At 39.4% G+C, this 27,773-nt stretch overlaps 1 protein-coding gene across 1 annotated transcript; it reads left to right on the forward strand.

Annotated features, from left to right (window-relative positions):
- piwil1 (piwi-like RNA-mediated gene silencing 1) lies at positions 1-27,763 on the forward strand. Its single transcript, XM_088414929.1, has 21 exons — positions 1-125; positions 573-676; positions 3,486-3,582; positions 5,902-6,030; positions 7,416-7,630; positions 7,735-7,856; positions 9,955-10,035; positions 10,211-10,408; positions 10,524-10,632; positions 16,017-16,140; positions 16,909-17,026; positions 19,510-19,624; positions 19,695-19,882; positions 19,984-20,056; positions 20,192-20,392; positions 25,126-25,229; positions 25,300-25,370; positions 25,448-25,601; positions 25,667-25,792; positions 25,894-26,041; positions 27,257-27,763. The coding sequence occupies exons 2-21, from the start codon at positions 605-607 to the stop codon at positions 27,371-27,373; spliced, it is 2,562 nt and encodes an 853-aa protein (XP_088271055.1). The 5' UTR covers positions 1-125; positions 573-604; the 3' UTR covers positions 27,374-27,763.
- Positions 27,764-27,773: the final 10 nt, after the last annotated feature.

Below are 27,773 nucleotides of genomic sequence, written 5' to 3' on the forward strand. Positions count from 1 at the left end.
TTGATACAGCACGCGGAATGATTTTGTAATTTACACGGCCAATTTGGAAAGGCGTCAATTTGATTTACAAACTTGAGAGACGTACACGTAAATTCCTGCTGGTCCATAAAATTCATTCTTTTTGCGTAAGTATAGAATCAAAATCCCTGTAACTTATAACTTTGACCATAAATGCTTCACCTATTTCCGCCTAAGGGAGTTATTGACCTCAAAATGTAACAATTTTAACTCGTTGTCTATTGACGTAAATTAAATTTCAAATGTATCGCGTGGCCAAATAAAACGGTCATCGTCATTACACAGCAATTTGAATAGATACCATTACGTTTCTATTATTTTTCTGGTGGCGTTTGCTTTAATTAGCTAAAGTTAGCATAGTGAGCACATGTTGATTACCATCATGGACATGTGCTCACCGGGGCCTAACGAATGACTAATCCCTGGAAGCCTCGAATTTTTTTTTTTTTTTTATGTTCGACTGAATATCGTTTGATTGTTGCTCTGATTCTGCTATTTAATTGATTGTCTTCTGCCGTGTACTGTTGTGCTGACGAGAAGATTTTTTTTATTAGTATTAATAAAGCAGGAGAAGAACGAGGGAAAAATGGCGAGTCGAGGACGTGCTCGATCTAGATCCAGAGGCAGGGCACGTGGCCAGGATCCTGTGGCACCTGGGGTAAGCGTAATTCAAATGTGCAGAGTCGTTATGCAATTTGACATTTGTGGGGTCTTGTCGATTTGGTTTTCAATTTGCGTGAGTATCAGTCTACATTGTGTGGGTATGAGCATGTTTTTTGTCTTCAAATCATAAAATGCGTGGCTTTAAATATTTTCCTTGTGACTATGAACCAAACTTGTGTGTATTTGAATTCTTTTCCCGAAACTATAAATCTTACACCTGTGAGTGCATAGTCTTTGATAGAACTCCCATTGTTAGTTCATTTCATCGTTGTAGGGCAGTTTGGCTTTTAAATTCTTGAAGTTAACCCACATTTTTCAGATTTTGCAGATCTGCAGTCAATACAACAATGAAACCAACGAAATTCTACAAAAAATTTATTTATAATCCATTAGGACTGTTTCAATTGAGATTCAATTTGGTTATTACATACACAGTGTGGGACAAGAGAACAATTTCATATTATGAGGTACTCCAGTCTTATTTAGAAATGTAACTGTTTTCAACCTTCTTTTTCTCTTAGTTGTTTATGTTTAGCCTAAAGACACGAAAATGTACACAAACTGCAGGTTTTAGTATTTTCTATGTATATTATTTAAAATTTGATGGGTAGAACTTAAAATGTCCTCCAGCAATTAAATGGCCTCCCGTCTATGCAGTTTTTAAAAAAATGCTGCAAACTTTCTACCACTAGATGTCAGTAATGGCTAAGGTATGTGTTATAATGACTATTTGCACCGTTGGTGTGTGGTTTTTTTTTTGCCATAAACAACATACTAATACATAACTCCAGATAAGAGTGTGAAACAATTAAGAAAAAAATGTCCTTGTAACATTTAAAAATATTTGCAATTCACTAACTAAAACAAACTAAAGACTAAATTAAAGAATAATTTAATGTTAGTTTGTTGACAATGTTTGCAACCCCTGTAGTGTGATTGCCCAATATCCTGCCCGCTATAGTCCTGCCCGCTATAGTCTCCTCCTTGCTAAACAGCTGTTAAATCATAGTTACTGTGCCAAGATAGCAATAGCGCAGCATTAGTAGCACGAAATGATGAGTAGTGGCGAAATGATTTTGCGCAGGTAAAGCCTACCAGATAATTCAAGGAAGCAAGAAGGGTCTGCATATTTTGCGATTTCTGATTGTATCCAAGAGAATGTGTCACACATTATTACACAAAACTCAAGTAGAGGGTTTTAAAATGTAAAACATGCTTGCACAAATACCATGTAGTTCGCCAAAGATATGTTGTCATATGTGGAAATGTTGGTTTGCGTTCTTTACCAAATTTGTATATATAAATTATTTTGTCACAAAATTTCCATTTCATTTTTGATCATGTTTTATAAGAAGTTATATGATGGTGATGTTATCCCAATTTTTATTTTGTTACGTACAAATGTGAAGTCATGCAGTGGCACTTAATAGTCTTAGAATGGGGAGTTGTACTGGAAAAACTTTGAACACACAGGATTTAGATCTGCAGTCACAAGAAAACAATTGAAATACAATTTTGTTTTAAGTCTCAAGAAAAATATTTAAAATGGCAAGACTGTATTTATTGTCGTGCCGTGTCAGTCATGAAATGCACCCACAGCAAAGGCATGCACATTATCGAGGAAGAAGCAAAGTGAGGAGCAGACGTTTACCCGACTGTTGGAAGTCTCTTACCTAGATTTCTTATGTAATCAAATGGTATAGATTAGACTTTGATTCAACATCCAGGCCGCTGCTAATGTGACTGCAGCTGTGCGAAACTTCAAAGGAAAGGGATCTGTTAACTTACTGTACTGTGTATAAGGTTGAATCATTTAAGATTTAAGTAAATATGTGCACTGCAGTAATATTTGCCTTAAATATGTATCGGATGAAGACTTTTCCCGTTGAAAAAAAAATGTGAAAAGTGGGTGCGCCACTTAGCGTTTTACTTATCATGGGGGGATTCCGGTTCCCATTAACCTTGAAAAACAAGGGATCGCTGTCAATCAAAAATGTGTGGGACACTTCTGATTCGTAGCCAATCCGTGCAATCCTGTCAGTATGTAGTACTGCACAAATGTGTAAGGTGTCACACTACTAAAGGAGTGGGCTTTTCCTGAGTTGCCAACCCATAAAAATTCACTTACTTAGCTATAAATAGACTTCTTGTAATTATAAAAGTCTGTCTAGGTACATTATACTATAGCATGACTGCTAGCAAGAATGAAATCTCGCTCTCTTGGCTCAATGGAAAAATAACACACCTGTAAAACCAAACTCAAAGAACATGTTAGGTCTTGTCTATGTATCCAAATCCACGTTATTCTCCCCTCCTTGTCTGCTATACGGCTTCTTTTGGTAAGGCAAATTGTCTCTCCACACAAATGCATAAGTGCATCTTCATATTCAGCATGACAAGCCACTAGGTGACAGTAGAGATTTTTTTGCAATTTTAGGAAAATGCAACCTACAACAACTAGTGTCATATTTTACAATAAACAAGCAAAGCCACAAGTCAAAGCATGAAAAAAAAATTGAATCCTGGCGGTGGAAAGGGAAAGCAGAAGTGAATTTTATACTCCCCCTGTTACGACCAACTTGTCGTCTGAACTTAGAGTCGTGTGATTTGAGGCAGATGCAGAGCATGTAAGCATTACACCAGCAGTGAACAAAGGTGAGACCTGGATGCTAGAAGTGTGTGTGTGATTAAATCGATGATCGGTCTTCAGGTAAATTTAAACACAGGGATTGGCCTGAAAATGTTGGTCATGTTAAATCTCCAAATCGTCAACTTCTAAATCTCATCCCTCTTGCAAAACCCAGGTACGTGAACCTGAACTAGATGTCGCAGCAAAAGAAACAGCTGGACTGGTTGGTCGAGGAAGGCAGAAGACAGGTCCTACACCTTTTTCTGAAGAAGGTACGTCTTCCCTTAAAGGTACAATGAGTAAGATTCAGACCGTTTTACATTAAAAAGGCATACATTTATTTATTGGCAGGCTTTGAGAAACTGTGATGGATTCTGTTGCCAAATGCTCTTTGACGAGTTAGGAAGCCAAGCATGTGTTGAACTCTGCCAATTTTCTTAACCTTTTTAGTTCAAAAACTGACAATGCTTTGTCGAAGCCAGGCTGCACAAGACATTTTGAAATGTTTCACGACCATCTAGTAAAGCGCATGAATTCTTACTAAAGAAGGGAATAAAAGCTTTCAACAGGCAATACCAGGAGTCCTCCTTGAAATTACGACGTCTTGTGATAAGAACGTCGAGCTTCATATCCAAAAATTACCCACAAACTGACAAGGTTTGGATTCTCTACCTTTTAGTTACTGAACAAGATGAGCTCGCAAATGGCAGCAGGCTCAAAAGTATTTTTGAAACTCCCGACATTGTGTGAAGAAACAAGCTGAGGGATCTAAAGCGTTAACCGGTTCGTGGTGATAAAAAGGTTGGGGACCGCTGGCCTGGCCTAGCCTATCCTAACCTGGCTTTCTCTGTATTTCTTGATTGATTGACCCTATCTCCAACGTCGTTTCTATACTAATCATCTTCTTACTTCTCCTCTTAAACATCATTAGCAATCTTAGGAACTATGTCTAGCCAACTAATGTTTGAATTAAGCACTAAAATGCACAATAACTACGATATGGTAAGCACTCACAGGAGATAAAGTCTTTAGCATATTGGCATTTTAGTGACACAGTGACGCTGAGCAGATCAGCATCTTAGGGGCGCTGTGACGCTGACCAATAGAAGACCAGCATTTCAGTGTCTTATGTAGTGATATATGCAGTGACGTATGAGTGTGGTGCGACTTGCAGTCATACGCCCGCACGCTGACCGGCAAGTTTGAATTTTGTAAGCATTGTTAATGCCATAAAGCGTTAAAATTTTGTAGAGGGGATGAAAAAAATTAGTATTCCACTTTGTAACGTGAAAAAAACATAAGCCAGGCATGTCGTAACCCGGGGGTCTGCTGTATCATGTCAGTTAAGTATTTTTAATGCTGTTTTGGGTGTACAATGTGTTTGTTGGACTGAAGCTTTTTAAAATAGACTACAGTGATCCCCCTACTTCACGGTTAATGGGGGCTGTCAACCCCCTGCGAAGTCTGAATTCCACGAAGTAGGGTATCAGTTCCTCGATTTCGATGTACGCCCCAACATAGCCACAGTAACCATAAACAATGCTTTTTTTGGGGGGGGTATTTTTTTTCCTTTCTCCTATTATTTAACATCACGTTATCCTTATTAACATCATTAACATTATTGTATATTCATTAAATAATTAATATGATTTAGTTTGAGAATTTGTTCTCAGGACTGGTTATCTGTACCACGACTCTGGTGAAAGAGTAAGTCATCACGTTGAACTTCACATTTATTTTGGCTCATGGATGGTGTATCATGTAGTATCTGTTGAATAATAAATCAACAACAATCTTAAAGTCAGTAAACTAACATATAAACACTTAATCTATGAATTTACTGTATTTTTAGCCGACATTTAGCGGGTTAGCAACAACTAACAACTACTAACTATAAAGTGCAACCTCTACACAAACAAACACATAAACAGAATAAGCACTCATCGCTTAGTAAACATAGGCTGTAGCGTGCGTTAATAACATAAATGATAATAAACTATAAATATGAGCTTACATTGTCATTCACGTCACCGTAACGAGCTGTATGATGCACAGAGAACGTAAATCAGGAAACGGAAATGCAACGCATGCTTTTAAATTAAAAGCATGCATTTCAAAATAAGATAAGTCACAAACTCTTACCACTTGAAGAATTCTTAACATAGTTATTAACTAATATTACTTCGTTTTTTGATTAATACAGTACTGCATAATGTACTTTTTTGCTTTTTTCAATTTTTGTACATTTTTGCACATTTTTTACATTTTTTACATTTTTTTTATTTTGAAATATTTATTTTTCCTGGAAAAACCGCATAGTACTGAGACCGCGAAGTAGGAGGGATCACTGTATTGTGTGAAATGTGCAATATTTATATAAAAATCATGATTTCATTTTCTTCCAAAAATCGCTCAATAATGCGGCAACCATTATTGAGCGCTAAACTGCGGTCGTGTGATTCATTTACACTGCCACGGTTCCCCAGAACGCCTGCCACCGTTGCTGGAAAAAAAAGTCAGCTGAAACAATGTGACTGTGGTTTTGTTTACCTTGTCAGCTGCTGGTTCTTACTGCATATCTTGTACTGTAGCTGCTTTGGAGATCTCAGCTGGATTTCATAAAGTAAAGATAGGTGAAAGAGGTGGACGAAGAAGAGATTTCCATGATGCTGGTATTAACACCAGGCAGACGATGGAACATGTCAAAGCTTCCAAGTCTGGTATGTAATTCTTTTAATAGCTCACTGCACTATTTTATTGTTGTTTTAACTGCAGAATACTAATGGGCTTCCGTTTTGGTCACTAAAGGTTTTTGTTTTTACATATTTATTTGAACATTTTAACATTTTTAGTATGGTAAATGTTTGATGTAGTTGTTGATGCTGTATTATAAATTTAGTTTGAAAACACGTTTTAATGTAGAGAAATTACTATTTAGCCAAAAGAATTTGCAATTCTACATTTTAGAGCTGTAATTGAAATACTGTGATATTTCTGCTCAAGTTTATCAAATCTGATGTCATCCCATGCCTAACTCTGTCACTGTGATATTTTTGCTTTCACTGTGATATCTTTGCTCATAATTATCCCACCGTCAGAAAAACAAATTCGCCGGCCAATTCGTGAACTATTTGCAAGATGATCTGTGGCACTACGAATTTCTTCACATATACGTACTGAAATTACATCCCAATTAGCTTCTGTCAGACATTTATGCCACAAAAGGTATCAAACAATATCACGAGTACTGATACCTTGAAATATGGCCAGGTATCAGCCCAATATGCTGTATATTTACTAATAGATAGGCAGGTTGATAGCTTGATACTAGTCATCCCTACTCTTTATGGATCATTAATTTACCTAATTATTTTAAAATTAAAAAAAAAATAAAATAGTATAACTCCTCTATACTGAAACAAACCTGCATGTTTAAAAATACCCCAGACTGTGAAAATCTTCAAGCATCAAAGCCCTTTCCATTTTTCTTACTTATCCCTAAAATGAAGAAAACCCCTGTTGTACAATAGAAAATGTTTTTTCTCTGCATTTGCCTTGCACTGATTCATTACATTGAAAAGACATTATGCAAGAAAATGATGTAAGTATGAAAATGAATGATAGATTGGTAGATGAATGGCATATTTGGCATTTTCTTGTTTTTTTTCTTTTTTCCTCCAATGTAGGCTGGATTGAAGTCAGATAGTAGATCCCACAACATGTTTTTTTATGTTCATCTCTAACAGATTTGCTATTGTGAAAAGTCTTCTGTTGTGGAAAGTTTCTGGCTGCAAAAATAATTTAATTGTAGAGGAGTTCTGCTGTACAATATTATATACATTTATATTTTAATAAAAATAACCATTCAAGTTTAAATCAGAATACATAATTACAAGTCTAGCTGACCAAGGCTAAATATTTCACATTTCGCATTGATTTTGTTATTGCAGTTTGGATATCAAGGTTAAAAACACGTTTCTTTTATTCTATTCTATTCTTTTATTCGAGTATTTCTTTTTTTTCTAAAATGGAAGCTATTGGGTGCTGTAGTTTGATTTGGTATTAATAAAATATCCAAGATCTGAGTGCATATTGATGTATTCAGGAACAAGTGGCTCTGCTGTTCAGTTGTCTGCCAACTTCTTTCGCATCGTGTCCCGTCCTCAATGGGTTCTGTACCAATACCATGTGGACTTTAACCCACCAATGGAGTCCCGTCGCCTGAGAACAGCGCTCCTGTTACAGCATGAGCAAGAGCTGGGCTCCGCTCACTGCTTTGATGGAGCAATCCTGTTTCTGCCAAATCGACTTCATAATAAGGTAGGATGGGATTCCGCACTGACAACATACAGGAGCAAATAACAACTTAGATATAGTTAAATGCATCTTTTTTCTGCACACATACACACCTGCTCTCTGTTCAGGTGACTGTGCTGCATAGTAAGACAAGGAATGGAGAACATGTGGAGATATCTGTCGTCCTAACTAATGAACTGCCTCCCACATCACCAGTATGCCTGCAGTTTTACAACATTATTTTCAGAAGGTCGGCTTTCTATTTTCCTTTTGAATTGTGGTTAGCCATTTCAGAAAATCTTTCCATTGGAACTTTTACTTATCTCTTTTAGAACTTGAAACCCCCTCCTTGAGCCGTCGTTTTGTGGTAGAGAATTTTCATGTCCCGATGATCCAGGGAGCTAGGTTTTCTGGGGTATTATACCCCTTGGCCACAGTGGTGCAGCCGTGTTTGTCTGGTTTTTGCCCAACTTCCTTATAGTAGCGGGGATTGCAATGCACTCAGAGTGCGACGGTAGAGGCGTGAAGGATCATTGTATTTCCATCTCTTGTTCATGAGTGGGGGCAGGATCGAGCAGGAGATCAACAGGCGGACAGGAGTGTGCTAGGATCCGCATCTCTGTCGCGAAAATGCACTAGTAGAACTACATTGTGCCTTCACTTAGGGCTGCACGATTATGTCCAAAATAATAATCACAATTATTTGGTGAATATTGACAAAAAAAATATTAATTACGATTATTTATCATGATTGGTCAATAATTATAAAATAATATAAATAATTCAAACAAATGCATCCAAGACATGGCAAAATCTTGGCACACAGGGCAAAACAGCGGATTTACTTACTGAGTTTAAACCTATGAAAAAAATGAAGCCTGCTTACAACAAAGCACATATTACAACAACAGGCCTTTAACAACACCTACAACAGCCTTAACGTTTTTACAAGGAAAAAAAACAGTGCAACAGTACTAGATTCACTCAAAGTGAGTTCGGACTTAGCAATCAAAACGTTATTTTTGGTCATGTCAAACCCAGTTTATTTCAATTTTTGCTAAATGGATTTTCCAAAATGGATCTCATTTGACAGCTAGTATGTTATATTAGGGGGTGAGGAAGCTAGGCTTTGGTCAGGCAAACCTGTGTGCGGAACATTGCCGCCTAAAGGATTTTTATCTGAAATCTTGGGAGCGCGCCCACAAAGTGAATTTCAGCGTCGTCATTATATTCCACTCTCTCAGTTGAGGCTGCTGCTAAGGCTTGGTTTATTCTTGCCACGTGAACGCTCCGTGCAGAAAGAAAAAGCGTGGACTCTCGCCGGCACGTTTTTTGTTTATACTTGGTGCGGCTTTCCCCCGCGGTCAGCCAAAATTCTCCCATACTAAAGGTGTTCCTGGCGTGTCAGCGTATTTCACAGTCTGCGAATGTACAATATGAATAGAAAAGCATTAACGTGAACACACACATTGTTCAATAACCAATCTCGGAACCATCTGCAACACAATCCTTTGCACCATTAATTTCTTTTCATAGATGTACAGAAATTACGTCTTTTCTGACATCTGTCAGATGTACAGTATGCCTTTTGTAAAAATGCCGTCAAGAAGGCTGATGCCAGTATTAATAACTGTTGAGAGCACCAGTACCCTAAAATAAGGCCAGGTATCAGCCCAATATAAAATACCAGTACACTGTGTCTTGATTCCAAAAATCAAATAAGGGAAACAATGAAATTGCAGGTAGTTATTATGTGGCTAATCCCCTTTGGCATTATGCTTCCACCATGCATCAGGTTTTTATTTTTTTCTTGGTGGCATTCAACTTTGGTTTCTTCATACCACAAATCTTTTTCCCCAAGTTAATTTGCTATGGACTAGGGAGATATTGCTACTTTAAATAGCATGGATGAATGTTCCTCAATTGTCATCGTTTGAGAGGCCACTCCACTCCAGACCCACTCCAAAGTTGAACTTTAGTTTTTTTCAATTTGAACATTTTGGTCTTCTTGTAATGCTTCATTTTCACGTTGTCATCCAGGGCATTCTTTTTAACTAAAGCTAAGTCCTTGCAGATGAGCATGTTAACACTCATGCAAAGCTGTTCAGTGCTACTTGTCAAGGTGTGTCCATTTACTCCAACTTTATCTATAATTACATTCACCTGAGGATTAACGCTCTTCGATACAATAACCCGATAAGATGTTGGTGTGGTTAAGGGTGGCACTTATTGGTCCACTTTTGTTTATCTAAATGATGGATCTGACATTTTTGTCCTAATAATGCTCAATAGTGATCTGTTACCATGCATCTTTTTTAGGTTTTTTTGTTTTTGTTTTTCTTTTGAAGGGTTTTGAGAATTCTTGGCATGCAACAGATTGGACGCAATTATTACAATGCCAAAGATCCACTCAACATCCCACAGCACAGGTATATTTACTTTTATATTTACTATTTGCTTTTAAAACATTATATAGAAATTTGCAGAAGTATTTATATTTAACTTGTTTTGCAAGCATTGGCTTCTCATATAAAAACACATTCTGCATTGTCAAAATGGAGGTTAATTAGATCAGAATAAAACTATTCTATTCCACCCCCACAGACTTACTATTTGGCCAGGCTATGCTACCGCCATCTTGCAGTATGAGTCATCCATCATGCTGTGCACAGACGTGAGCCACAAAGTGCTGCGTAGTGAAACTGTTCTTGACTTCATGGTGAATCTGAAGCAGAGGTGTGGACCACATTCTTTCACCGATATCTGCACCAAGGAGCTTATTGGACTCATTGTTCTCACCAAGTAAGAGCGTATCAGTATCCCAAGTAACAGAGATCAGCTGACTGAATTGATAATCAAATTACATAGTTTTCTTTGTTCCTAACCATTTTTTTTCTACACATCTGTTGTTTGTCAGATACAACAACAAAACCTATAGGATTGATGATATTGCTTGGAATCAAACACCCTTCAACACATTCACGAGGGGAGACACAGACATCTCCTTCAAGGACTACTACAAAAATGTTAGTCGCTGTATATAAACTATGTGAATGAAAACTTATCAGCCACTTCAGGGATGCACCAAAATATACATTCTTGGCTGAAACTGAAAAAAAAAAAAGTTTCACACACTGTTGATGCCATAAAATTTGAACTTTTATGCCATTATAAACACATGGAATCATCAAACTGAGCAGCGCGTACCCACCGATGCTCTCAATGCTTTCATAGCACTTATTCATATCAGTGCTCCATTTTGCCTTCGTCCCCGCGTTCGTGATGCATAACTTTTCATAACTGCATCATTTTTTTTTTTGTTTTTTATGTCAGAATATTAATCATTGTCCATCTACTGTTTTATTCGAACAAACTTGAACTACTAACATTATTAACTTCTTCCATTTTGTTTTGATCTTGCGGAAACAAAATATCAATCAAGGAAAAACATATTTGCTTACTAAAATACTGGTACTGGTGAGGCTAATTGTGAGGTAATGATCAAGTAGATGACAATTTGATCGTTTTCACAACCTGCTTCTGGGGAAAACCTCTAAATATAATCGATCCGATGCTGTTCATTTCATACATTGATTTCTCACATATTACTTTGGAGAGTTCCTTTATAACCAGGCAATGTCACCACAGATGTCCCCACAGCAAATGCTAAAAAACAGTACTGACTTGCAGTGTTTAGGTATAAAATTCACCAGTAAAAACAAATTCACTGCGTACATGCCGCATATAACTTATATAGTAATAGTATAGTATAGTAATCCTACTGTGTTCATTTCACATGAACAATGCCGACATGACTAATTACTGCAATAAGGTAATTTATTCACGCATAATGCGTGGGCACAAAAGGGGATCGGCAGAATACAAAATCACTGCAAGAAGTCTTTAAGTTAAGTGACGTGTTAAAAATATTATTTTGAATTGCTCACAGCAGCGAGGAATGGAGTACATGAAGTCCTAGCTAGCTAGGCATCACAAGTCTGTCTTTAGTTCATGCAGAGTTCGCTAACATCATTCCTTGTGTTCCCCGAGCTGTTGGGGGTATTTGCAGTGAGATTCAATAGCATGAAAATTGTTTTAAAGTTACATAAACGTATACCATGATTTTATTGGAATAGATCTTCCTCCATGCGCTCGCAATCTTAAATGAGTTTGACACCCCTGATTTGGATAGTGCAGTGGTGTCTCAAATGGTCTCTCTACATGAGATGTACAATACTGTATATCCACTCGGGTGTCCCCAAAAGTTTTTAAAAGCACCGTAGCGCATGTGTCCAGTCATGCTTTGGTGTCATGTGCTGCCTTGGTTAAACAATTGAAGTTTGCCAATCCTGTGTAGTTCCAAACACCAAATCAATTCTTTTCAAACAAAAGACATTCCCAGCGGAACAATTTGCAGTGCCCCTCAGAAGCCGCAAGCAAGGGGTACAGCTCATTGTTCATTGATTGGAAGTGGCGGCCAAACACCTTCTCTTTCGTGGACAGGTTAGCTAATAGCTATGCTATGCCATTAATACGGATCAGCCAAGCTAACTTGGTTGTTGAGGATAGCACTGCCTTCCTGCAGTGAGCATTCAATCACGTCGCGTTCAACGTGAGACCTCTTGAAGGTGATCTTATGACTCGATTGGCTATTGCAGCGGTCTATTTAAAATATGGGCCCGCTTCTATCTGTCTTTGCACACGGCAAAAATGGCCTGCAACTTTTGAAGTGGATGCCCTTGCGCTAAGGTAGGCAGGCAGATTTCATACAGCCTGGCAACAGAAGTTAACTGAATTTTAATTGGCTAAAAACTCCAATATAAAACTTCAGCACTTGAAGGATTGTAACCAAATGGATATAATATGACATGAAAAGAACGGAATATGGAGAATAAGTTCATATAGTGTCCGGTTATATCAGACCAGCAGAGAGGGCCTTGCTGGCCCTGACGGTCCACCATGTATATATACCAACTATACTTATGCATGAAAAATTCGTTTGGGGGGGGATGCTACTTAGTGAGTTCCAGCCCCCATTAACTGCGAAAAACGAGGTATTACTGTCTGTGTATTTAAATGTAAAAAAATGGGCGGGGGGAGGAAGGGAGGGATAGCGCACGCTCAGTGTTGCGTGAGTTGGCATTTGGAGCTTCACTGAAAACACCTCGCAATGTGTTGAAAAAGAAAAATAGTTTGTGACCCAAAAGAGACTGTTAATCCTCTATACCAGTGGTTCCCAACCACTGGTCCGCGGCCCAGTACCGGTCCGTGGATCAACTGGTACCGGGCCACGTGGGCTGCACCTGAAATAATGTTTTGGAAATGATTTAGTTTAACAGTTCATACGTTTGTGCTTGATGGAGATTTTTACCTAACGTTTCATACTTTGCCCAACGTCCATAAAGTGGGGGGTATTTCGTGAATTTTAGTTCTTGCAAAAAAAAATTCCGGTCTCCATTAACTGCACACGCACACATAGTGGACCCCCGTGTTACAGCGTCCCTGGCTTAGGTTTTTTTTTTCATGTTGGAATGTGGAGTACTTAGTTTTTTTGTCCTGCACAATGTCAAATTTGAATAGCGATGGGGCATTGTTTCCCTTCTGTCAATTGAGACCCATTTTGAAAAATCTGATTGGCAAAAAATTTGAATGAATTTGGTTTGAAATGACCGAAAATGACTTTGCCTGCTAATTGATTAAAATTTGCCTAAAAGTAAATAATGTACAGTCAGCCCCCGGCTTACGAGCACCCTGATTTGCGAACAATTCGCCTTACGAGCGTGGATCAGGGAGAATTTTGTCCTCCGCTTACGAGCAAACCTCTCGTCTTACGAGCATCCCGACAAACCAGCCAATGAGTATGTAGAAATGTTCTCGCCTAACTGCGTCAACATATTCAGCAGTTGCGTCATCTACAATCATTAACAGATACTTATGGCGGTAACGTGAACGCTATTGGTCTTACAATCTCACACTGACTGTCTCACTCACGGTGTCTAAATATATATTACCATTTAAGTGTAGTGTTTGTACAGCTAAAGGGAAAAACAGCTGACATGAAATTAAATGTGCCGATTGCAAGACAAAGAATTGTCATTGGTTTAAATGTGTGTTTTTTTTTAATTAATTGTCAATACATTCCAACCGTTTAAAAAAAAAAGTGTGAATAATTATCAGTCAGTCAAGGAGACGCCAATATGCTATTGGTCGATTAAGGTCACCCGGTCTCACTCACGGAGATGCTATTGGCCGGCGTCACACGTCAATCACAGAAATGCCGATATGCTATCTGCCGAACGCCTTTATCTAGCTTGATGGGACAGGATGGAAGGAAGTAGACAAAATGAGTGAAAAACGGAATGTTTTGAAGACTTTGCAAACTTTATCTGTTAGACATAGCTTCTAAAATTACTAGCAGCGGTAAAGGAAGAAATAAGAGGATGATGTTTTAGTATCTCCGTGATTTGCACCATGACTGAAAGAGTTACTGTAACACTGTAAGACCAATAGCCTATGTGCGTTGCCGTATCAACTCAAAAGGTTAATCTCTGCACCCTTTTACGGGTGGTATCACAGTGCCATATAATGGTTGCTTGACAAAACTGCATGTCATGTTAGTCGGCGACCTCCCGACATGCTTTGGAACAGCGCCATTGTTGCAATTCTGTGAGTTGTAACCAAGGGTGAACTGACGCTCGAACAAGCTTTAAATGTGGTGCCTAGTAAATACAACACACTCAACCTCCCCTCCGCCTCCACCCAGCTCAATTCACATCGGGAAAAACAGCTGACATGAAATTAAGTGTGCCGATTGCAGGACAAAAAAATCGTCACAGGTTTAAATGTGTTTTAATCAATAAGATGTTAATACATTCCAACCGTTTAAAAAAAAAAGTCCGAATAATTATCAGTCAGTCAAGGAGACGCCAATATGCTATTGGTCGATTAAGGTCACCGGGTCTCACTCACGGAGATGCTATTGGCCGGCGTCACACGTCAATCACAGAAGTGCCGATATGCTATTGGCCGAACGCCTTTAGCTTGATGGCACAGCTGGTTGGGATGGAAGGAAGTAGAGAAAACCCTGACTGAAAAAGTTACTTTGACACTGTAAGACCAATAGCATTTCTGATTTACCGTTTTGACTTCGAGCATTCATCTCTGCTCATTTCTGCTTATCTCAGCACAAGTCACAATCTTAACAAAGGTAAAAGTCATTTTTCCTTTGTAAATATTATTTAATGCAACTGTCCAGTAGACTATGTCACTTAATATTAATATATGTACACAGCGTGATGATTTTACCTAAGGCTTCTGCGCGCGTTGCACGCATTCACGAATTAACATGGGTTTGGATTGCCCGCTATACGAGCAATTCGAAATACGAGCGTAGCCGCTGAACGGATTAAGTTCGTAACCCGGGGGCCCACTGTACTTGGTTCTAAGAAGGTTTATTTTTCCCTGGTTTGCACACAGCAAGTAATTTAGCTGTGTTGACTTGTGTGCCAAGTTTATCCCATGTCTTGGGTGAATTTCTTCAAATTATTATCATATTTTCCGCACTATAAGGCACACCCAAAAGCCTGATTTAAAAAAAAATAAATAAAAATAAAAAAAATAAGCTGACTGTGCGCCTTATCCGGTGAGCCTTATATGTAAATGGATCAAATCATCTGCTGACTGCATAACTATAGTTTATGCCTAAAAAATCCAGTTCAAAACGACTTGGTATTAAAGCTTGATTTGCTGGCCCAACACAATTTTTTTTTTTTTTTTGAGGACTTAAGAGTGTGTGGCCCCACACTCATGTTTGTCGTTTGAATTTCCCTGACTTTCGTCTGTTCATAACTTCTTTGTGCTCCATATCGAAATAGCGGGTCAAAAATATATAATGCACGCAGAGGAAAAAATTAAAAAGTCAGCGGCGCCACGCCTTCACCCGCGCTTGGCTCCTCACTCATACCATTGCACGTTTGTCGTTTAAATTTCCCCGACTTTCGTTTATTCGTAACTTCTTTGTGCTCCGTAACGAAATAGCTGGTCAAAACGATATAATGCATGCCGAGGGGAAAATCAAAAGGATTGCGGCGCCGCGTTCACGAGTGCATGGCTTGATCTGGATCTATTCTGCGCTCTGTGGCTCCTGTTAAGTAGTTAAATAGCAATCACCAATAACGCATTCTCTGTTTTATCTGATTAATAACCTTAACTCTGAAGTAAATCCGTTACCCATCATTAAAACAAAAAAGTCTCGATCATGAAGACAGATTGGCTCAAGTCTTAACACATTCCAAAGTACAGTAGTATGACTGTTTATTAAAAATCTTAAGAGGGAAGTATGTGTGTAATTTTTTATTTTTTTATTTTACTATTATCTAATTTGACTTTAATGTTTCTGAATTGTTTATAGCAATATGGTCTGGAAATTACTGATTCCAGTCAAGTTCTCCTGGTAAGCAACGTGAAGAGGGTTGCTCAAGGTCAAACTCCTGCTGGACCAGCTTTGCTGATCCCAGAGCTGTGCTACCTTACAGGTACTCAATATAATATTCGTCCCATACTATAGGGGCTCTTTGACTTTGTGGACTTGCACTGTTTGGTCAACTTGAATGGACCAGGGTTTGTTTTCAACACTGTTTTATATCTCAAGCTGCTTCCAAACAGACTCTTGTGAACTGACTGTTGGACACAAAATAATCCTTTTTGGACTAAACAAGCCACTGTAGGCATTGTGAGGAAAAATGAGCCCAGAGTGAATGTTATACTTAAGTTGATACCTGATCTGTTTTCTTCTGTTTAGCTATGCTAGTCATCAATATGTTTCTCATCTCGGCATGTCTCCTTCAGATTATTGCACAAATGTGTGAATGTTGTTTTCAAAATTCTAAAAGGGATTGTAAAATATTTATAAAATAAAATATAAAAATATATAGCAACTTTTTGAACAGTAAAATTATTTAGCACATAGCACTACCTGCATTCTTATATTTTCGGGTCTATACTCTGTGCTCTGCTCTAGTTATGTCTGTCCAGTAGATCTGTAGATCTCCTGACAGAATATAGTTGACTTGCAAAAAGTACAGCGTGAATATAAAATTAAGCAAAACTTAAGTCCCCTATAGCCCAAACAAGCAGACAAGAGGACGTTGCTGGTGTGACTATCCTTTATTGGCCTATAATTGCAAATCCAACTCTGAATGTTTGATAATTTGTAATATGTCTATCAATGCAATTCATCTGGTAAAACACGAGAGATCGCAAATAGTATTTGTCACAATTAGGAACTAAAATTGTTTGTCTAGGACTGACTGATAAGATGAGAGCAGACTTCACCATCATGAAGGACCTCAGTACGCACACAAAACTGCTCCCAGAACAAAGGGTGGGACGCCTTCTCAGATTTTCCGGTACCATAAACAAGTAAGTGTTCATCATTGCGTCCAGTTGTAAAGCTCTTGTGGTTACAAGTTTCAAAGACAGTTGAGCTGTTCTGCTTTAGTATGTTTTCCATTTGCATACAATAATGTAGCGCTGTCATGTAGAACACTTTAGACTGTCGAGATTTTGTTACAGAAATCACTGAATGCTACCTAGTTTCACCTGTAATGCATATTATTTTCTGCATATTTAAAGACGCAGGGTGGAATATTTAGAGTTGCAGTGCACCGGTGTTCCGTGAATGCAGCACATACACTACAGTGTAGCAGAGAAACACTGTACATGCGCAATGTACATGCACTATTTGAGGCTAAGCGGTAGCAAATAGTGATCCCTCACTACTTTGCGCTTCGATTTTCGCGCCCTTGGTCTTTCACAGATTTTTAGGAGGGGGGTCTGGGTTCGATGCTTGGCCATCGAGACCATGTCAAAGTGTCCTTGAGCAAGACACTGAACCTCGAATTGCTCCTGATGCTGCGTCATCAGTAGGTAAATGACTAGTTAGTGTAAAGCGCTTTGAGTACCCTCGGAAGAAAAGCGCTATATATGTGAGTCCATTTACCATTTGTACATGATCAAACATGATAACGCTGGAGAGTTTACACTTGAATTACCATTTTATTATAAAAGAAATCTAGGGAAGAGATTTCCAAGAGACTGATGAACGTTATCTTTGTTCCTCTGCCTGTTGACAACATTTACTGGGGTTGACAACATTTACTGGGGTGCGTTTAATGACTTACATAGCACGTCCCTGTGGAGTTGTAATCCACTCCCGCTTTTACACCCACAGGGGGTTAGTCATCAAACGCACACACATGAGGCAGTAGGCACACGCACTGTCGAGGCAGAAACAAAATGGAGCAGACGTTCACCAGACTGCTGCAAATCTCTTCGCTAAATTTCTTTTGAAATAAAATGGTTTTTCAAGTGTAAACTCTCCCATTGTTATCATGTTTGATCATGTACAGATTTGACTTTAATTCAACATCCGGGCCACTGCGCGAGACTTCAAAGGAAAGGGAAAACTGCTCACTTACTGTTCCTTGTATAAGGTTTAATCATGGACGATTTAAGTAAATATGTGTACTGCAGTAATATTTGTCTTAAATATGTATAGCATGAAGACTTTTCACGTAAAAATATATATACTTTTTTTTTTTTCTTTTTTTTGAAAAGTCAGGGCGCCGCTTCACGGGTTTCACTTTTCGCGGGAAACCCAGTCCCCATTAACCGCAAAAAACAAGGGATCACTGTACAATTCACCATTGGTTTCAGTGCATAATAGCGCAAAACCTACAAAGCTTAGGCAAATATGTCAACAATGATTAGTTACCCCGGGCTTCCGCGGGCATAAAGAAAATGAGAAAAAAAAAAAAAATACTTGCTCAAACAAGATTGAGTACAAACGAAAACTTTTTGTTTCTACTTGACTGTGTAAGACCTTTTTATATATATATATATATATATATATATATATATATATATATATATATATATATATGTATATGTATATATATATATATATATATATGTATGTATATATGTATATATGTATATATAAAAATGATATTTAAAAAGCAAAATCACACACATCTCAACTCTTAAAGGAATAGTTATAATATTTACAGTTTTTACAGTTTTTTTATTTACAGATTTACGGACAGCAGGTAGTGCTGCAGGTGCTGAATTTACCATTGTCTTTAGCTATAACAAACAATATAATTTAAGGATAACTAGACTTATGAATATATTTAAAACATACTGGTGGTCATTAAGAACACATTCAAGTTTTTGAAATTTACGATCATTTTATTTCTTCCTTTTTAATGAAAAAGGGTCAAAGTCTTTCACGCTTTCCCTTTAATCCTTAACATACTTTTTACATTAGGTCTGTACAATAATACGCAATACACCCTGTCCAACATTCTTATTCCATAGTTTTTTTTCAGCGAACCTGCCTCTTGTCTGTCTGCAAAACAGACAATTGTCAGTGGCAAATCGATGGACAATCAGTCAGTGCCGACGATCTGTCCACATCTGCTAATTTGTACATACATTTAAAAAAACAGTCTTGCTGGTAAGAGCGGCCACTTACTGGTGTGATAGGCCATGATTTATTTATGATCTGAAAAATCAAGTAATTGTGATGACTTGTTGTCAACGACAAGAAAAATAATTTGTAGCAGCCTGACCAACTGAGACAGTTTATTTGTGCTTGAACAAAATCACTGCTGGCTAATCTGAATGTTGCCGTGTGAACGTTCAAATGATAACAGTGTATGTATCGCAATCACAACCAGTCCATGTCCACACAGTCCTAAAGACAAGCATCTATCCGTAAAATCCAGATGTACCTGTATTCTGCCCTCAACGAGCAGAAAGGGCTCATGATATAAAAAGTTCAAACTTATCTGATGTAGGAAGCCTCAGAAAAATGTTCATTCGTTTACATGACTTCACAGCAATCCTGAAGTACAAGGAGAGTTGCACAAGTGGGGACTCCACTTTGACAAGCAGCTCCTGAACCTGACGGGCAGAGTCCTTCCACCAGAGAGGATTCTCCAAGGATCAAGATCGGTATAAATACTTAAGGGCTGCATGTAGTCATTCCGTTAAGATTAAATTAATGTTGACACTTTGTCCTTAGTATGGTTACAACACCAGGACAGCTGAGTGGGCCAAAGAGATGCGTGGGTTGCCTGTGAGTTATTGTCCTCCACTGCAAAACTGGCTGCTTCTTTACACCCGACGGAGCAGCAGAGAAGCTCAAGGCCTCTTGGAAACTCTGTATAAAGTTGCTGCTCCTCTTCAGATCTCCTTAAAAAAAGCTGTCCTGTGAGGGCCATTTAAAGTCTGGAATGACTCATCTTATTTAAAGCTTCACACTTGTTTTGTTTATGTTCTGTTCTTTTATTATTTTATTTTTTTATCGTTAGGATCGAGTATGAAGATCATCAGGAGTCTTTGCTCAGAGCGCTGCAGCACAACGTCACAGCTGAGACAAATATGGTTAGGGTCAAAATGTTGTTACTGTGCATGACTGACATTTAATTCATGGCTTGTTTGCTGTCGACAGGGTAAATGTGTCCAGAAACACTGAAATGCAAAATAAAGCAAGTGGAAATGTCATATGCTGTTTCACAGGTGGTGGTGGTCCTCTCCAGCAACAGGAAGGACAAATACGACAATGTTAAGAAATACCTCTGTGTGGATTGCCCCACTCCCAGCCAGTGTGTTCTGGTCCGCACTATCAGCCGACCTCAAGCCCTCATGACTATTGCGACCAAGATTGTGCTTCAGATGGCCTGCAAAATTGGAGGAGAGCTTTGGAGCGTGGAGATACCCGTAAGTCCCAGGCCTACCTGCCACAAGATGTGCATGAAATATATACAGGGTTGGTCCTGTTTCTCTGCTTAGTTAAGCCGCCTCTGTAGAATTTAATTCCTTACAAGTTTTCCACTTCATCTGAAAATCAAACGCGAAGCCAAATATTAAGGTTTCCTCTAGAATGTTTCATTCTGATACAGAGCAACTTCAGTGTTCTCCCCCTCATTTTTGCTGGATACAGCCCCCAACAAAGTCTTATCACTCGTGTATCAGTTGAATATATATATTTCATCCGCTTTCAAAACAAGGTGCTTTGATTTACAGCTTTTGAAATGTTTGGTTGAAACAAAATTGCTGAAAAACAATGTTCACAGCTTAGTAAAGGCATTAAGTCAGTTTAATCAAACGTTTATTCCATTTGTCAAATGTTGCACCCAATCTTTAATTACATCCTCATTTGGGATCAAAAAATGTTCAATCAAATATTGGGTGTTTCTGAAAATAAGCCCAGCAAACCAGACCTTCACATCAACTACAGCTTGATCATTGACTCATGCTTTAGATTCACCCTGAGATCAAAACGTCCTTCTAGAGACTTATGACCAGATCCACACCAGTCGTGGTTAATGTCTTCAATGTGTCTCAGCATAAAAAAATCATTTGAAGATACTAGAAATTGTACAGTCGTGTTCAAAATACAGCAATCTTTAAAAAGGTGGAAATGTCAACATTTCTTCAACATATTGTACTTTAATGAATACAAGTAAATCATACACTGTACAGTGGGGCCCCCGTGTTACGAACTTAATCCGTTCAGCGGCTACGCTCGTAACTCGAACTGCTCGTATGACGGGCAATCCAAACCTATGTTAATTCGTGGATGCGTGCAACGCGTGCAAAAACCTTAGGTAAAAACATCACGACTTTATACACATATTAAAAATGAGTAACATAATCTACTGTACAGTTAAATTAAATAACATAAATATACAAAGGAAAAATGACATTTTCCTTTGGGGCGACATGACTTGAGCTGGGTGGAAGCGGAGGGGAGCAGAGACCAACCCGCAGAATTTATTGATTTATTTTCTTAAACGGGAACTTTTCTCAAACTAGAACTTATCACCAGCGATTTCCTTCTCTTTAATCCATAATAGAAGAAGCTTCTCAATTTTGTTGTCGATCGAAGTCCGTCCCCCGGCAAGGAAAGTCTTGCCCTTAGAAGATTGCCGAGCGGTTGGTTACGGCCATACTCACGAGCCATGCGTGCGCCTCCTTCGTATTTTTTTTTTGTTATCTCCTGCTTCATTTCTATTGTCATCTTCCTCTTACTTCTTCCTTTACAGCCACTTGCAATTTTAGAAGCCATGTCTAACAGATAAAGTTTGCAAAGTCTTCACAACATTCCTTCCTTCCGTTTTTTACTCATTTTCTCTCCTTCCTTCCATCCCGACCAGCTGTGCCATCAAGCTAGATAAAGGCGTTCGGCCAATAGCATATCTGCATTTCTGTGATTGACGTGACGCCGGCCAATAGCATCTCCGTGAGTGAGACAGAGACTGTGACCTTAATCGACCAATAGCATATCGGCATCTCCGTGACTGACTCCGTGACTGACACCGTGACTGAGACAGTGACTGTGACATTGTAAGAGCAATAGCGTTCAACGGTGCCGTGACAAGCATCAACTACTAATTTTGATGACGTAGCAAAACGAAAATATATGAACGAATACAACGGCCGGCATGTCGGATTGTTCGTAAGATGAAAGGTTTGTGTGTAAGTGGGGTCCACGTTTGTAAGTCGAAATGTTCGTAAAAGAGGGTGTTCGTAAACCGGGGGCCGACTGTACTTTTAATTTCAAAGCAAGAACATTGCATGGAAATAAACTTTTTCAAAGCACGAAAGGAGTGCCAGTTGGTTCATCTTCGAGCATATCGGGAGCGTTATCAGTTACAATTGTAACCTATTTAGTATAGCAGAGGCAGTATTTTCGTTCATTTAAATTTAAGTGAGTAATGCGTTTTATGAATTAATTAGTTTGCTTACATTGTTTTGTATTTTAGGATAGTCAGGTGCAAGGGAAAGCGGAAGAAGATAATACGGAACGTTATTCCTGTCTGATATATTTTGGATGAAAGCGGCAGAAATATTTCTCAGCGTAATTGGGACCCGTGATAGGGGAAAGCTTACATAATCACGAGGTCCATGCTGGCAACACTGCAGTTGGTGACAGAGGAATGAAATACGTGGCATGACGTTTTATATTAATTTAAATTGTCGTTAATGAGAACCCCGAATGTGATTTCAGTCCTTTTTTGGGGGGTGGGCACATCCTTAATGCTGCGTACACACCAAACGCACAGTTTTGTATTGCAGTCAATGTAGTTTGTGCGACAGGGCGTGATGGAGCATCGGGCAATGAAGACGTGTTGCGAGCAACCCGAAATCGATCGCGGCACGAGATATCTCGAAATTCGCTCTGCCGTCCCAAGTCTAGAAAAAAATAACTGGTCGCTGGTCGCATCAAGACTGCCAATCAGCTTCGGGAACGTTCAACGTCACACGCGGGGCAGGAATGAATCATGGCGGCAGGTTTGCGGTCACCTGTAGCTAATCAACACGGCCAGCTGAGCTTTCAATACAAAAACGGAGCACTCTCAAGAGCACTCACCTGGCTTGCAGCCTTTACTTCCTTTCTTTGAATTGTAGTTACTGTGCCGAGATAGCGATGGTGCAGCATTGACGGTACAGTGTTTAGAACAGTATAGGCCACTTTATATTTTGTATTGCTGCAAAGCGAGGGACACGCAATGCAAAAATGAATAAAGGAGGAGAAAACATTGGCTCTGCTACATCCCACAAAAGTGAAGGGGCTCTCCTTTCTGGATCCACTGTGAAGTGCACTGCAAGCAAGCTAATCTTTCACGCCTTGCGCGAATGTGTGACCAAGCTAAATGCCAGAAGTTAACACCCATCGAACGAAAGCCCAACAAATGAGCGTAGCGACGCGATATTTCGCATTCTTTTTGAATGTAGCATAATGCATAACTGCCTTTGCTTTGTACTGTAACTTGAATTCTGTGTTTGCACGGAATTATGACAAAACGGATGTGCACCCTTCGATCTTGTGGAATTTCTTAGGACTGGTAAGATGAATGAAATAGTCTGGAAAAGCAAATTGTCCTTAAGGGTTTCTTTGATTTGAAGTCTCAAATACACAAGTTTATAGAACACCTAAGTGGTCTGCAAAGGAGTGTGCCCGGATAAGTAAAAATGAAGGTTCTTATACAATCACACGGAAATGAATGCCGACAAGATAAAAAACTTACCCCACGGTAGATGTAATGAAAACATGAAAAGGAGGAAAAACCCACGTACAACAATATGTCAGTGCTGTCAAGGGTGCCTAGAGTTCCATGTATGTTAGGTGAAAGGGCCTTTGTAAAAACCAAAGCCAGGTGGTGATAAAACAAGAAAATGTTACACTAATACTTATTTTCCATTACAATCTGATAAAGAACAATCTTACTGTAATCAGTCCACAAATTACAACATTTTTCAGGCATGGCAGTGTGTTCTTTGATAACTTGTAACGACTTCAGCTCCTAGTTGTTGTTTTGTTTTTTACAATGGGACTTTGCAGGTTCTTCTTGCTCGTAGATTGGCTTAACATAGATGTTGTCTGAATGTAACTGTACTCACGGCAAGTTTAGATCTTTTTTTGATCCTCCCAAAGTTGATGTCCCAGCCTGCCTATCCAGCCACCTTATTTTCTCATCAAGCAGTTAGACCACAATCCTGCCTGTCCATGACCGCTCGGCTGCCTGCCGACCATTCTTGTCTGCTCATAACTCGCCCCTGCCTGTCACTGAGCACTCTCTCCTGCTGACTATTCTTGTCTGCTCGTGTCGCAATCCTGCTTGTCTCCAGCCACTTGCCTACATACTGACCATTCTTGTCCGCTCGTGTCGCAATCCTGCCTGTCTCCGGCCACTTGCCTACCTACTGACCATTCTTGTCTGCTCTTGTCACGACCCTGGCTGTCCCCGACCCAGTTTGTCCCCGCCGCTCCGTCGGCGAGAAGAGCCGTCGAACCTGCCTGTCCATGCTTTCGCCCGTTCCCCCTAAGTTCCCCGATTCCGTCTGCTTGCCTTCTGCCCCTCATGCCCCAAGAGCAAGCTAGCCATTCCAACTTCCAGTTGCAAGTCTTACATGTCCGTGAGTGCATTTCTTTGTAGATTTGCCTGTTTTATCCATTACTTTGACTTAACCGTCCAGAAATGTACTTGTGTTAGAGGCTAACAAAAATGGTGATTTATCTTCGGACTGTTGAGGGACTGCTATTATTTTGAACGCAACTGTAGCTACGCTACATCAGAGCTCCACCGGACCTGGTCACTTAACCAACAATAACATTTTGGGAGGTCTGTCTCAACACGACCTCCATTGTCGAACCGGTACCCTGCATCCAGCACAAAACAAGAGGCAATTAAAAAAAATATGGTAAAATTTTAAAACCCACAGCCTGCTCAAAAGAAGGGTGGTGGGGAAAAAAAAAGGTTAAAGGTGGATGTCTTAAATGATTCATGCCCAAAGAGACCTGAAACCTGCATGGATCCAAGATTCATTCAGTTAATTTTGGTGGGACCATTAAAGCACCATTACACTTTTTAAAAAAGAAAAATGTTGTTCAACCCCTGAAATAAAGACAAAACCAACATTGTTGCTGCAACATCCGTTGTGTGCAGCTGAAGCAGCTGATGATTGTGGGTATCGATTGCTACCACGACTCTTCTGCTGGGAAAAGATCAATTGGCGCTCTGGTGGCTAGCCTCAATCAGAACATGAGCAGGTTTGTGAATAGAAACAAAACGATGCATAGCTATGAACATGCTCTAATTGTAAAATCTGTTTTTCTCTAGATGGTTCTCAAAGGTCAAACTGCATAGCAGAGGTCAGGAAATAATGGATGAACTCAAGATTGCATTTGCCGGCAAGTAAAAAAATCCACGCACTTGATGCTAAATCCTAAAGAATTGAGTGTTGCTATCAACAAAACTTGATTTGCAGGTGCGCTTAAAGAATACTACAAATTCAACAAATGCTTTCCGTCTCGCATCATCGTGTACCGCGATGGAGTCGGGGACGGCCAGCTTCACAACGTGGTCGATCATGAGGTGGCCCAGATGGTCGACTCGATCAAGTCCATGGGCGAAGATTACACGTGAGTGGCCTTTGAGTGAACGCGGCACTTGTCAACTATTCCAAACTTCCTTTCCGTTTGATCAGGCCCAAACTGAGTGTGGTGGTGGTGAAAAAGCGCATCAACTGCAGGCTCTTTCAGCACAGCAGTGGGAAGATTCTCAACCCGCCTCCAGGGACAGTCGTCGACACTGAGGTCACACGTCCAGAGTGGTACGCAAGTCGTTTTCAAAGACCCTACCCATGTTTTTTTATTTTTTTGAACAAGAATAACATTGAGCCTCTTTTTTTTTTTATATTTTTTTTTTTGCTAGGTATGACTTCTACATTGTGAGCCAGGCAGTCAACAGTGGAAGTGTCTCCCCTACCCACTACAATGTTGTGTATGACACCAGTGGACTGAAGCCTGATCACATGCAGCGGCTCACCTATAAGATGTGCCACATGTACTACAACTGGCAGGTTAGTCACCGTATTCTCGAAACTTCATTTTTAGTCTCCTCCCTCGCATCAAACGAATACCCCAATTATATTGGATGATATCCTAGGACACGTGTATGTTTGCTAGTGTATGCTTGAAGGGTACCAAATCCACATTGACATCAAAGGTGTTTTCTTGTTGCACTTAAATTTTGAACATTTGAAAAATAGCCCTGCGACAACAATTGTATGGGCAAAGGTCTGTGGCCTTGAGCAAACCCTGACCTATGTTCACCGGCGTTCTAACGTATGCCCTCCCTCGGTGAGAGGGGTTTTTATGCAGACCAAGGGAGGGCTGTTAAACCTGCTTGCTAGAGTAATGAATAGTAGTGGTTTACCAAAAAATCGATTGACATTAAAATTACAACTTACATTTAGTGTGATTTAAACAGTTAAAAATTCCCCAAATGTACATTTTAGGTAAAAAGATCCCGATCCGCTTCTTATTGGCTTCCTTACTATGTCGGATGCACTGTCATGACGTCAAAAAATGTCCTGAATTTGAAGGGGAAAAAAATCACTCAATGAAACTGGTTGAATTCACCACCTCCAACAAGGGTAACTACTACTGCACTAAGATAGAGGCGTCCCTGTAATGAACAAATGCAGATCCGCCACTCCATATTTGGAACCTTAATAGAAGCATTCTGGAATACTAATACATAACACTTGAGGTGTAATTGAGTGAACATTTTTGCAAAAGTCATTGGAAACCACTGCTGGAAAATGCATAAGGACATTACCACTGTACCAAAAGGCTTTTTGAGTGGACGACACAGTTTTCCGTCTGGTATATTTGACATTGTTGAAGAGTCCTAAACTTCATTTTCAGGAAAAGAAAAAAAAAAAAAAACACGCTGTCTTCACTAGAAAACAGATGAGCCATGTTTGCTCATTATCGGAGCCTTGAGCACGTCATTTTCAGTCGACAGCAAGCGGGGGGGAAAATCATTTTCTAAAGGTGTGATGATTATGAATGATTAATAATTCTGAATTCCATTTTACACACCATCCCAAAGGTATAAGAATTGCAATTGACATGATATAGTACTGGAAAACATTTAGAATATTTCCCTTAAATATGATGGTGCAGTTTAGCAGTCCTACCTCAACCGTCCTGACACATCGATTCCATCATAAATGTATGCCACACAATTTGTTTTCTTTGGGATTTCTAAGTGACGTAATGATTTTTAGGGGATCATCACAGTCCCTGCCCCTTGCCAGTATGCCCACAAGTTGGCCTTCCTCGTGGGCCAAAGCATCCACAGGGAGCCCAACATGGAGCTGGATGACCTCCTCTTTTATTTGTAGAGAAGAAAATTGCCTGTTAGCTGGGACGTTGTTTGTGCCTTTCAGTTAAATACCATTTGTGACCCTGAGGCCCCCCAGCAGTTGTAAATGGAGACCCCGTGTTCTCGTTTCTGCTATTGTTACTCCTCTAATTCGTTTTCATTTATGTTTAATGTTCAGTGACGGTTTTTGTTTTGTTTGTCTTGTCAAATGTTTGCAGTGTGGGGGAAACACATTCAAAAAGTGGTTCATCCTGATTGTTCAGTTATTGTAGACACATTGTAAACACATTGCATGACACTAGTTTTCTTATGAACCTTGGATCGGGAGGTGTTTTTGTACAGATGCCGCTATGTCTGCCATCTTTAAGTTTGTTCGTGATGTCTTAACAAAATAAAACTTGAAGTGTCATTCTTTCTAG

Source organism: Hippichthys cyanospilos, chromosome 1, assembly GCF_059441005.1.
Source record: "Hippichthys cyanospilos isolate Australia breed blue-spotted pipefish chromosome 1, RoL_Hcya_1.0, whole genome shotgun sequence".
NCBI lineage: Eukaryota > Metazoa > Chordata > Actinopteri > Syngnathiformes > Syngnathidae > Hippichthys > Hippichthys cyanospilos.

Bases quoted from the DNA above. Each gene is read 5' to 3' on its own strand.
- piwil1 (XM_088414929.1), top strand. From the start codon at position 605: ATGGCGAGTCGAGGACGTGCTCGATCTAGATCCAGAGGCAGGGCACGT. The intron at 7,857-9,954 runs GTCGGCTTTCTA...TTTCTTTTGAAG, and splicing joins TACAACATTATTTTCAGAAG to GGTTTTGAGAATTCTTGGCA. The intron at 20,393-25,125 runs GTAAGTCCCAGG...CGTTGTGTGCAG, and splicing joins TTTGGAGCGTGGAGATACCC to CTGAAGCAGCTGATGATTGT.